The 12,636-nt window shown below is 42.8% G+C and overlaps 1 protein-coding gene across 1 annotated transcript in view; it reads left to right on the top strand.

Moving 5' to 3' along the window:
• SLC35B2 (solute carrier family 35 member B2) overlaps positions 1-11,157 on the top strand; it is a 20,729-nt gene extending 9,572 nt beyond the window's left edge. Inside the window, exons 2-4 of the mRNA XM_015825310.1 lie at positions 6,159-6,352; positions 8,022-8,185; positions 9,819-11,157. Of these exons, the coding sequence (XP_015680796.1) occupies positions 6,159-6,352; positions 8,022-8,185; positions 9,819-10,757 (1,297 nt within the window). The 3' untranslated portion in view covers positions 10,758-11,157. The remainder of the gene's footprint in view (positions 1-6,158; positions 6,353-8,021; positions 8,186-9,818) is intronic.
• Positions 11,158-12,636: the final 1,479 nt, after the last annotated feature.

Below are 12,636 nucleotides of genomic sequence, written 5' to 3'. Positions count from 1 at the left end.
CACTCTATCCTGGTCTGGGGCTCCATGCAAGATCTCACCTCATGGAGTTTCAGTGATCATGAGAACGGTGAGGAATCAGCCCAGAACTACACAGGAGGATCTTGTCAATGATCTCAAGGCAGCTGGGACCATAGTCACCAAGAAAACAATTGGTAACACCCTATGCCAGTGATGGCGAACCTATGGCACGGGTGCCAGAAGCGGCACTCAGAGCCCTCTCTGTGGGCACGCACGCCGTCGCCCCAGTACTAGGCCTTCAGCTGGGTTTTATAAAACCTTTTTGCTTTAGGCCTCCGCTGCCATGTACCAAAAAAAAAGGTTCAATCAATCAGTCAATTTCAACTTCTCGGGGAAAAAAAAAGATCTGGCAAAGTTGGAATTGATTGATTGAACTTTTTAGTCCCACCCAGTCTGCTGTTACCACCACAGCCACGCCCACCCAATGGGCCACACCCACCCAATGGGCCACACCCACCCGGCACCCGACGATGCATAAGTGGGTTTTGGGTTGCAGTTTGGGCACTCGGTCTCTAAAAGGTTCGCCATCACTGCCCTATGCCATGAAAGACTGAAATCCTGTAGCACCCACAAGGTTCCCCTGCTCAAGAAAGCACATGTACAGGCCCGTCTGAAGTTTGCCAATGAATATCTGAATAATTCAGAGGAGAAGTGGGTGAAAGTGTTGTGGTCAGATGAGACCAAAATCGAGCTCTTTGGTATCAACTCAATTTGCTGTGTTTGGAGGAAGAGGAATGCTGCTATGATAGCCCCAAGAACACCATCCCCACCATCAAACATGGAGGTGGAAACATTATGCTTTGGGGGTGTTTTTTCTGCTACGGGGCCAGAACAACTTCACCGCATCAAAGGGACGATGGACGGGGCCATGTATCCTCAAATCTTGGGTGAGAACCTCCTTCCCTCAGCCAGGGCATTGAAAATGGGTTGTGGATGGTTATTCCAGCATAACAATGACTCAAAACACACTATCAAGGAAACAAAGGAGTGGCTCAAGAAGAAGCACATTAAGGTCCTGGAGTAGCCTAGCCAGTCTCCAGACCTTAATCCCATAGAAAATCTGTGGAGGGAGCTGAAGATTTGAGCTGCCAAACATCTGCCGCGAAACCTTAATGACTTAGAGAGGATCTGCAAAGAGGAGTGGGACAAAATCCCTCCTGAGATGTGTACAAACTTGGTGGCCATCTACAAGAAATGTCTGACCTCTGTGATTGCCAACAAGGGTTTTGCCACCAAGTCATGTTTTGTGAAGGGGTCAAATACTTATTTCACTCATTAAAATGCAAATCAATTTATAACTTTTTTGAAATGCGTTTTTCTGGATTTTTTATTTTTATTCTGTTCTCACTGTTAAAATAAACCTACCATTACAATTATAGACTGATCATTTCTTTGTCAGTGGGCAAACATACAAAATCAGCAGGAGATCAAATAATTTTTTTTCCTCACTGTAATAGATTAGATTCAGTCTGGTGGAAATTAGTATGTGCTGTATAGGCACTGGTGCATTTCAGGACCAATCAAGAAAAGAGATACCTAGGAGATTGAAATAAGAACTATAACTGAAACATACTTAGGAGTCAAATCAGGTTCATTTTTTTATGAGAAATCTTCCTCCTTGACAAATGCTCAAAGGTACACAATGAAATGCATATATAAAAAATTTGTATTATTAATGCTCCAGTAATTGTGGCTAGACTACCCCAAGCATAATGGTTCATTTCAAGCAGAGATGTCAAACTGGCGGCCTGAGGGCCGGAGGCATCATGCACAGGCCACGCCCACCCTGGTTCCGCAAAGGCAAAAACGTCACAATACATCGCGGTACATCATGTGACGCGATCTAGTTTGACACCCATGATTTAGAGCAACTGGGGCTTTCAGAATAGTAAATGAATGGTATGTGGAGGGCTGATGGTGGTGACAGTTGATAATTATATGTAGTGTTGAAAAAATGGATTGAGAAGATTTTCTCTCTTGTAATAATAAAATGGAGAGTAATCAAATTTATTTATTAGATTTATAAAATGACCCAACTTCATGATGTCTCTGGATGGCTTAGAAGAATAAAAGCAACACAAAAAACATAAAAGCAGAAAGGAGATAAAAGACATCCAGAAAAGACAAATCACCCAACTCAGCAGAAAAAAAATCCTATGAGGACACCCACCCCTCCATCCATCATAATCCAATGCCTAGGAGAAAAATCATGTTTTAATGACCTTTTGAATGAAGACAGTGTAGGAATTATATGAATCCATGGGGGAATGCTGTACCAAACGACAAGAGCAGTGACAGAGAAGGCCCACTTCCTGGATCCCATCAGATGACAATGTTTGATTGATGGGACCTGGAACTTGACATGGGGTTGTGGGTTTTTTGGGAGAGGGATGTTGGTGCATGTGTGTACTGAGGTTAATGTGACATAAGGGTGGCTATAAAAGATTCTTAAATGAGACTGACCATCTGAGGACCTGGTAATTTATGCCTATCCTGTTCAATCAGACAGTTCATTTTGTTTGTTTATGAGTCTTTTATAGCCTTATGTCACACCAACATCAGTACACATACTCCATCTCCCCTCCCCACCAACTTCTTGGCATTCTCCAGTTCCCATCAATCAAACAGTGTTTTCTGATGGATCCAGGAAGTGGGCGTTCTCTGTCACTGCACCTTGTCCAACACTGGTTCAGGAATTCTGGGAGTTGAAGTCCACAAGTCATAAAAGAGCCAAGGTTGCCTATCCCTGCTCTAGATCAACTGAAGCTTCTAAATGGTCTTCAGGGCAGCCTCATGTAGAGTGTATTGTAGCAGTCCATACAAAAGGTGTCCAGGGCATGAGTATCTGGAGGATCTTGTGGTTCAGGATGGACATAACGGATGTACATGATAGACTTGGGCAAAGACTGTCCTACTCATATCTGCTACCTGCTTTTTGAGAGGAGTTGCAGATCCAGGAATTTTTTGGGTCTAACACACGGTCTGGACTTACGCTTTCAGAATAACGTAGATCCTAACTTTTTCCTCTTTGGGACCCAACCCATCAGAACACGTGGTCAACACGGGTAAGGACCTAACCACCCCAGACGAGTACCAATGAGTATTTACTCAGACAAGGAAGGATCAGTCCGAGAGGTCTATGACTCGATTTAAAATAAGCAGGTCAGTAAAATGAAACCTGACCTAACATTTGACTCCACATCAGATTGTGAAGTTTGCTGCCATAAGACATAGTAACAGCCCATCATTTTAATGGCATTAAAAGACAAATGCATGGAAAGCAAAGCCATCAATTACTGCTAGTTATAATGTTTCTATATGGCTTCCAATGTCAGCTACTAATAACTGTTCATTTTGGGTTTTGGATGGCCTGAGTGGAAGGGATGCTATCTTGTGCTTGTGAAATTCCCATAAATATTTGGCTGGCCAGGACTGGAGCATATTGTTTTTGCCTGACGCACTGCACTTCTTAGAAGTTTATATTATGTTCTTTCAACTTACTGTATTGAATATGCAATATGCAATGTATATTCGATACAGTGTTACAAATCCAAGACCATCTATTTAAGTTCAGTGTCAAATAGGAAATTTAAATCATATTATCCCATAACCAGGCCCAGTACTCTGTCAAGTAGACATTGATACAAACTAGAGTAATTTTAATGCATTCTTAATATTAGACACAAGCCTTATGCAACGCATCACAAAGGAGAAGAAATGCTGTGATGAATTATTGGAGTTTCACGGAGCGGCAAACACAGATACCATCCAATCAATTGCTCTGTGGCAAGAACAACGAATTCTGCCAAATATTATTTACTTATTAATAGCATTTATGTACAGCAGATCTCTGAAAATCTCTAGCTGCTCTATTATTTTCAACTATTATTCTGCTTGGGAACACATTTTGGCATGGCCCTTTGCCTTGCTCCAACCATCTTGAGCACTTCCCTCCTTCTCCATTCACTGAGACCGTTCCTGTTTCTGGTTCCCCCTCTCTCTAGGGTCCAGGGAACTCTGCTCTCCCTCTTAGGAGGGACCATCTCCAGTGTTTTCTATCATCCAGGATAGTGCTTAATCTTTTCAAGCCCCTCCAGAATGTTGGAATTTCAGGAGTTGCAAAATTATATTTTACATTAAAAAACAAACAAACAGAAATTTGAAGATTTCACCATTTTTCTAACAGCTACTTTTGCATTCTTGGATATTTTTGCGACAGAAAGATTAAATAATGCAAGAGATGTTGAAATTAACCTCACAGTGAAATGGGCTATACATTCCTGTTGATATTTTCTCAAAACCATGTTTCTGTGGCATCCTTTTGCAACTTTTCTGTTGCAAAAAGACTGTTAATGGGAAGAAAAGGGAAGTGCTATTGGAACAGTTGAAGGGCTGCGTTTTCATTCAGAGGCATAATCTGCTTTGAAAGCTCTTTCAGGATTTGGTATAGTAGTGGAGTAATTACGAGTGAGGCAGAAATTCTGTGCATGCTCAGAAATATAAGCTGTTTCATTGAGGGGAATTGCTTCTGGGTGGTTGTTTATTCTGAACATTTATATTCCTGGAAAGAGGAGGGGAGGCAAACTACAACTCCAAGCCTCTATTGCATGGGGGTGGGGTGGGGATGTAGAGATTTCAGGAGAAGACCCAATTAAGACAGCCATCTCCAGCATTTTATCAATCATTAACCTTAACCCTGCTGTAAAATTCTCATCCGGATAGGTGCTAGTCAGTGAATGGGATGAACAAACAATAGAGGGCATTTGGACAGCCTTAATCTACTTACCCCTTTTGAATACTGTAATATTTGTTTTGGCTGGCCCATGATGCAGTTACACAACAGAAAGATGTTACTCCCCTGCTATGTCTTAATTTCATTCTGACGTCTGAAAATACCTCACGATGATTTCCTCCAGAACTCACGCACAAGTTGCTGAATCGTAAGTCCCAGAAGTCCACACCAATACGCTCAACGGGTGAGAGGTGATATGGTTTCAGTAGCACCCATACCAGGGGTAGGCAACCTTGGCTCTTTTTATGACTCGTGGACTTCAACTCCCAGAATTCCTGAGCCAGCCAAGCTGGCTCAGGAATTCTGGGAGTTGAAGTCCATGAGTCATAAAAAGAGCCAAGGTTGCCTACCCCTGACCTATACAATTGTTTCATGAATGAACCGATCCTATTTCCCATTGTCCTTGAGAGGTAGCTCTTAATACTTCCTCCCCCCCCCCCTTCACTGACATGCCTGGAAATAGTGAGCTTTATGGTGAGGATTGTGCTTTTTTATTGTGATTCTCTACAGCTACTAATGTTTGCTTTGTAGGAAGGTCTTCTTACTTACCGGATGATCTACTTGTTCCAGTAGGCATTGTTTAATGTGCAAATATGGCTGAGATGTGTGGCTGGAAGCTGCGAGCTGTTTTGAAATACTTATTTTGAAAATCTGTTGGGAAAAAAATGCATAAGGTAGCCCTCAACCACAACTGAGCCCCAATTTTTTGTTGCTAAACGAGACACTTGTTACGTGAGTTTTGCCCCATCTTATGACTTTTTCTGCCAACAGTGGTTAAGTGAATCCCTGCAGTTCTTCATTTAGTAACGTGGTTGTTAAGTGAATCTGGCTTCCCCATTGTCTTGTCAGAAGGCTGCAAAAAATTGACACTGCAACTGTCATAAACATGAGTCAGTTGCCCAAGTGCCCGAATTTTGATCACGTGACCACGAGGATGCTGCAACGGTCGTGCCACTTTTTCTACAAGTACCATTATAACTTTGAACAGCCCCTAAATGAGCTATAAGTTGTAAGTTGAGGACCACCTGTAATTGCTTTCCTAGTTTTGCCTAGGCCAGGGGTAGGCAACCTTGGCTCTTTTATGACTCGTGGACTTCAACTCCCATAATTCCTGAGCCAGCCATACTGAGGGGAAAGGGAGAGGTTTCCAAGCTGAGCCATGCTGGCTCAGGAATTCTGGGAGTTGAAGTTGAGTCATAAAAGAGCTAAGGTTGTCTACCCCTGGCCTAGTAAAATAGGAGAGGGATAGGGATGCAGACGAAGAAGGCCTTGCATGTTCTCCCCTCAGGTGTTTAGGGAGATAATGTGGATTTCCTTTGTCTTACTGCTAAATTGTTCTTCTCCGCAGGTTCTGCCTGTCTCTTGCGTTAACCGCTCTTCAAACGGTGGCTGCCGATGAAGGGGCACCCCTTGTTCACCAGGATTCCTGGGGAGATTTTTGGCTGTTACGGTTTTTGGTCAATGCTGCAGGCTATGCAAGCATCCTCGTGCCAGGTTTTTTGCTCATACAGTATTTTAAGAGGAAGAATTACCTTGAAACAGGTAAGTACCTATATAGGATGCATCTCCTTCTATCGTTTTTGGTCAGCTAAGTATATAAAGCTGTTCGGGTACTGAACTGGTGGTTGGAATTGTTAGTGGGAACGATAAAGGTGAATAAACCGAAACTGACTTGCAGGAAGACAGAAGCTCTTTGAATGGGTGATTTCCATGCCCAGGAGGCATAAGTGTACTCAATCCTCTCAGACAGCAAGTGTACCGCTTGACAGTTTCCTTTGAGTCTGCATTGTCCTTGGTAGATGTTATAAAAGTACCTTTACTGCCTCCAGCTGGTTCACATATTATACTCTTTCTGGATAAGAGTTGATGTGGTGGCAGTATTCTATGCATGGGTAGCTCCTCCCCATTGGATTGGTAATGCAAAATGTGAATGCTAGCTTGCCAAAATGGGCAAAATTCAGCCAGATGGAAATCTCATTATAAAAATAGTAAAGGAGTGGCCCTGGTTGCCTGTTTTTTATTTTTTAGTTCTATTAAGATGCTCCCTGCACATTTAAATTAACAGGAAAGTGTCCTCTTTTATAGTGCCCTGTGCAAGGAATTCCCATCCAAATGTGTACTATTTCTAGAGCAGACATGTCAAACACAAGGCCCGGGGGGCCGGATGTGGCCTGCGAAGTGGTTTCATGTGGCCCGTGAAGCCATCCTGGAAACAGTGAGGGAACGGCCCCCGCTGCCTTGGGCCTGGCCCAGGCCAGCCGGGAGCCAATGTACAATTTTGTGGTGGCCATCTATGCTGAAACGCATTCAGCTCCACAAGGCCGTCTAGAAACAGCGAGGAACCAGCCCCTGCCGCGTCGGCCCCGCCCCCTGGGTGCATGCTGGTGAAGTGTCACCCTTTGTGAGGAATGAAGAAATGGACCATGCCTTGGCGCTTGCCCCGGTCCCACCCCCTTCGCCAGAGACCCTCAGATCTCTGCCTAGGCCCCCACAGGCACCCTTGACGCGAACGATGTAGAGCTGGCCATGCCCACCCAGTAGGCCACGCCCACCCAGTAGGCCGCACCCACCTGCCCCCCGAGGGCAACCGCAATGCTGATGCGGCCCTCAATGAAATTGAGTTTGACACCCCTGTTCTAGAGCGCAATGACAATTTTATTGTCCAGTAATTTCAGCTGTTATCTTTTTATTTTTTCAATTGTTTTATTATTATGCCCTGTGAGTAACATTCACTTTCTGCAACGTTGTGGAGAAGAGACATGGAATGTGAATTTGGCTTTCTATATCACCGGAAATAAAGAAAATGTATCTTGGCAGGAACAACTAACATGAGAACATGAAAATAAAACTGGATTAACATGGATAGTGCTGGTAGGAATAAGTTTGTAATTAGCATTAATGAAAGGGGCGACAGCTTAGCGGTTAAAAATGCTGAGCTTGTCAGCTGGAAAGCTGTCGGCCTGGGTTCGAAACCTGAGCGCTGTGCAATGAGGTGAGCTCTTGTTACTTGCCCCAGCTTTTGCCCACCTAGCAGTTTGAAAGCATGCAAGTGCAACTAGATAAATAGGTACCAGTAAAGTGGTAAAGTAACAGGGTTCCGTGTGCCTCGGCAGATAGTCATGGTGGCCACATGATCATGGAAAGAGGAAATCTTTAGCCATCGAGTAATTGATTGCTGTAGATAATTTTCTTTTTTCTTTTTCTTTCTTAGGCCGTGGAATTTGTTTCCCAGTAATCAAATCCTGTGTTTTTGGCAACAATGAGGCCAAATCAGTGCATCAGGATGATGCCCTTTCAGCAGCTCGAAATGAGACTGTAGAGTCATCTACAGCCCGTCAGGTTTTTAAGCTGCTATTCTGTGCAACTGGCTTACAGGTAAAGAACAGATAGGCTTTAGATCACACGGTTTTGGGTGACCCAGTTTTGAGAACTGACAGGAAATTGCAGATAGTTCTTTACTTACAACCCTAGAGAGTCTGCAGAAGATTCTCTGCAGACAGAGTGAGCCAAGAAGGCAAGGAGGGCACAGTGTGAGTGGGCAAGGGGAAGGAAGACATGGTGTGTATGGGAGTGAAGAAGGGTGCAGTGCAGGTGAGCGACGGAGGTGGAGTGTGTGAATGACAGAGAGCAGTGTACTTGCAAAAAGGCTGCAGTTTGTGCAAAATGAAAAGAAGAGAAGATGCTGAGGCTTCCAGGGGAGGCTGCGGTTTGCACCACATCCTCAACTCACGTACGGCCTGGGTCAGGCCATCCCCACCTCAGGGCATCCTGTGCTTCTTTCCTGGGACTCTTGCTTACTGACCCATGATTCTCTCTGATCAATGGTAGGCAGAAGTGGTCACATGATATCTTGTTTGATGACTAATTTGCTTAGCAACCAAGTTTCTAGTCCCAGTTGTGGCCCGAAATTAAGATTTACCTTTATGAGAAAGCCAAGTACCAGTTTTGTAATGACAGACGTTGGGAACAATATATGTTGCATGAAATGAACGTATAAATATATAAAATGAACTTTACCACCTGCAAATTGTAGCAACACTGATTTCTTCAGTTGGTAAAGGAACTTGACAGCGTAGTTAGCTCATAGTTGAATATATAGATGACGTAGGGTCCAAATACCAGTTAATTTTCATCTGTAATGGAGATAACTGAGATAACTTAATGTAATGGAGATAATTTAATGTAATAAGAGAATCCCAGCTTTTGTTCTTTGTAAACGTAATCGTTTAGCATTATTTGGGAACCAGGGCATTATGGTTTATTGTACAAACCAGTTAAAATAATCAAATGATATCATGATGTGTGCTAACCAAATTTTTCTTGAGTCAGTGGTATATGCTGAATGCTACGAAAACTTGTAGAAATTTGCAGTATCTAGAACTTAGAATCTTTAAGATTCCGTGAATTCACCTTTTACACAAATGCATAGACTGTAACATTTTGCCCAATCATTTTTAATTTAAACCTAAAGGTTTGGCTCACATAGATAAGCTATTGATATTTTAAAATAAGGTTCCCCAATTTCCTATTAGCAGGAGGTTATTTGGTTTTTTAAAAAAAATTATTGTAGTTTCTTATGACCTCTTTTCGTCGTTTTACACATGTGCAAAATGACAAGCAAGCTATTGGGTGTTGATAACTTTTTAAAAATGTGAGTTGCCTAATTGCCAATTCTTTTCTTTCCCCTCCAGTCAGGACACACTGATAGTATCATAGTTGCCATGCTCTTGTCAGAGGAGAAGTATTTTTTTCATGAACATTTTAGATAAAATTAACAAAGCATATGGTAATTTGCCTATGAGGCCTATATGGTCAAATCTAGCTTTTAGCTTTCAGTTAGTATTGATAAAGTGTTTACAAGCATTTTTCTATCATCAGCCCATTTGTCTATCACTCTGGACAGATAAAGAGTTAGAAGATTCCACTCAGAATGTCAGATGGTTACCATGTGTCACTTCCTCTCCGATAGTCGCTCTCCTAATCACCTTTCTTCCCTCTCACTTTGTAGATCTCCTATTTGACATGGGGTGTCCTCCAGGAGCGTGTCATGACCAGGTCATATGGAGCAAGTGACTCAGAACCTGGAGAGAAGTTCAAAGATTCTCAGTTCCTCGTCTTCATGAACCGGATCCTGGCCTGTACTGTGGCTGGCCTCTGTTGTGCTCTGATCAAGCAGCCCCGTCATGGCGCTCCCATGTACAAGTATTCTTTTGCTTCCCTCTCCAACATTCTCAGCAGCTGGTGTCAATACGAAGCTCTCAAGTATATTAGTTTCCCCACACAAGTGCTAGCCAAAGCCTCCAAGGTGATTCCGGTCATGCTGATGGGCAAGTTGGTGTCACGCAAAAGCTACGAGTACTGGGAATATTTAACGGCAGCACTCATTTCAGTAGGGGTTAGCATGTTTTTGCTCTCTAGTGCTCACGACAAGCACGCCTCCACCGTCACTACCTTCTCTGGCGTGATCCTCCTCAGTGGCTACATTGCTTTTGACAGCTTCACTTCCAACTGGCAGGATGCCCTCTTCACCCATAAGATGTCCTCAGTGCAAATGATGTTTGGGGTGAATGTCTTTTCTTGCCTGTTCACCGTGGGTTCGCTGCTGGAGCAAGGTGCCTTGCTAGAATCAATAAACTTTATGGCACGGCATTCAGAGTTTGCTGCCCATGCTGTGCTTTTGTCAGTGTGTTCCGCTTTTGGACAGCTGTTCATTTTCTACACCATCAACCAATTTGGAGCTGCTGTCTTCACCATTATCATGACTCTACGCCAAGCCTTTGCCATCCTGCTTTCTTGTCTCATCTATGGCCATGCAGTCACTGTGATGGGTGGGCTGGGAGTAGCTGTGGTTTTCATAGCCCTTTTCCTCCGTGTCTATGCCCGCAGCCGCATGAAGAAGCGAGCAAAAAAAGTACCTGCTGGCGAGGGCACAGTACAGAAGGTTTAGGAGCGGCAGGAAAAGCTGGGACCTCCCCACCAGATCCCAAGCATTTGCTTAATCCTGGTCATGAACTTTAAGTAAAGAGCTGGAAAAGAGGTGAAGCTTGATTAATTTTTCCCAGATGTTTTTTTTCTTTTTGAAAAGAATACTGGGTTGACTTGAAGGAAATGAAGGAGTGCTTCTTCTGACTGTTAGCGTCTGAACAGTCTTCTCAAAACAAGTGGTACCACGATCCTTTCCTCAGTGAACAGATGGAGGTGAGCCTAATAGGCTAACCCTGACTTGGGGTTTTATAAGAGATGGCTTATTTATGATCAGGGCAAAGTGAAGCTGATTTTGTACAGTTCCCATCCTGCTGTCTGAAAGGGAATATCAAGAATAAAACTTTGAAAAGTTCTAATCAGAACAAAATATCCAGACTTCACTATTGGAAGACCAACCCTAGCCCAGCTCCCACAGGAAATGTGGGACTTTTCTTACTGGGGATAACCTTTTTTCTATAATTGAGGGGGGAGGGGGGGCTGCACTTAAAAAAAAAAAAAGATTTCAGCCTGTAAGAGCCATAGGGACATGGCAATATTTTGGTACAGTCATGCCAGATGTTCACCTCCCCCTTTTATTTTTCAGCAAGATTTGAGGTAATGCTGAAGTGCAAAATCAGCATTTAAAAATTTCAGATGCCTAACATACCTGCTTTCCATCTTTTTTTGTGTAATTAGATCAAATTAATTGGGATTGCATAATGGCAGCTGGAGCCATTTGCAGCTCACTTACTCCTATCCTACAGATTTTGATTTGTTGAAATAGTGAGCTCTTTCAAATCATTGCCTCTGCGTTTTCTAGTTTGGTGTGCTCATAATTTTGCTGAATAGTTTAGATAGTGCACCATTTTTGCTTTTGTTGGTTCTTGCGTTTTGCTAGCTGACCGTCAGCCATTCATCCATTTTCTTGGAACATTTCCCTGGGATTTATAATTGTAGCAAGCAGTTCAGAAAAGCACATCCATTATCTTTTTTTAAAGGTTGAACTTTTTGGAAGAGGTTCAATTTTTTTTTCATTGTCCTTGACAAAGTGGTACAGCTGTACATCTTGACTTTGCAGAATTTGCTACAGCTTCGCAATTTACACGAGGAACCAGCAATACAAGACAAACAGGTCAGCCTTGTATTCTTCCAACAAGATGGCTTCCCTTGAAAACTTGAGTATTGCAGAGCTCTGGCATACACACCCTCATTTTACATAGTGCGCTCAGCATGTTGTAACTGTTGAGGGTGAGAACTTTGAATGTTGTTGCTCAAAGCAGTTCCCTGGTCTTTTTATCATTTTTGGAATTAAGAAACGGTAGCTCAGAGTTGTACAGGACAGGAGTGATGGATATGTCCAAACACAATTGCTCTGAAACCTCACTACAGCATTGGAGCTACTTTTCCAGTTCCACCCAGAATGTCTGGATTTTACCAATTTAACAATTTTAAACTGCCACGCTGAAATTGTGCAGGGCAAATATTTCTTGAAATACAACTATCTTATTTTATTAAATTTAAAATATGCAGCAAAGAAATGGCTCAGGCTATGTTTTGTAATCTGTAAATTATGTTGAGCATAGGGTAAAGCAAACTAGTCCCTTGCTTGGGAATTTTAACATTTCCTCACATCCTAAAATTGTGTGAACTAGTCCTTTAATCCAAGAACCAATAAGGACCGATAACTTCACACAACAGAGTTGTTATAAGCAGTAATTCCTAATTACAATGTGGATCTTTATGCACCCATTTGAGTGGAAGTTATTGTTGTATGATGGGTAACCCAGTACAGGAATTGAAAATGGTAGGGCTGCAGCCCGTTCCGTGTATTTTGTATGGAGAGTCTTAGACAATAGATCAGC

This window comes from Protobothrops mucrosquamatus, unplaced genomic scaffold (genome assembly GCF_001527695.2).
Source record: "Protobothrops mucrosquamatus isolate PMUCROS unplaced genomic scaffold, P.Mucros_1.0 scaffold2590, whole genome shotgun sequence".
In the NCBI taxonomy this organism is placed as follows: domain Eukaryota; kingdom Metazoa; phylum Chordata; class Lepidosauria; order Squamata; family Viperidae; genus Protobothrops; species Protobothrops mucrosquamatus.
The sequence above is the reverse complement of the archived record's forward strand: the minus strand, read 5'-3'. Positions and strand labels throughout refer to the sequence as shown.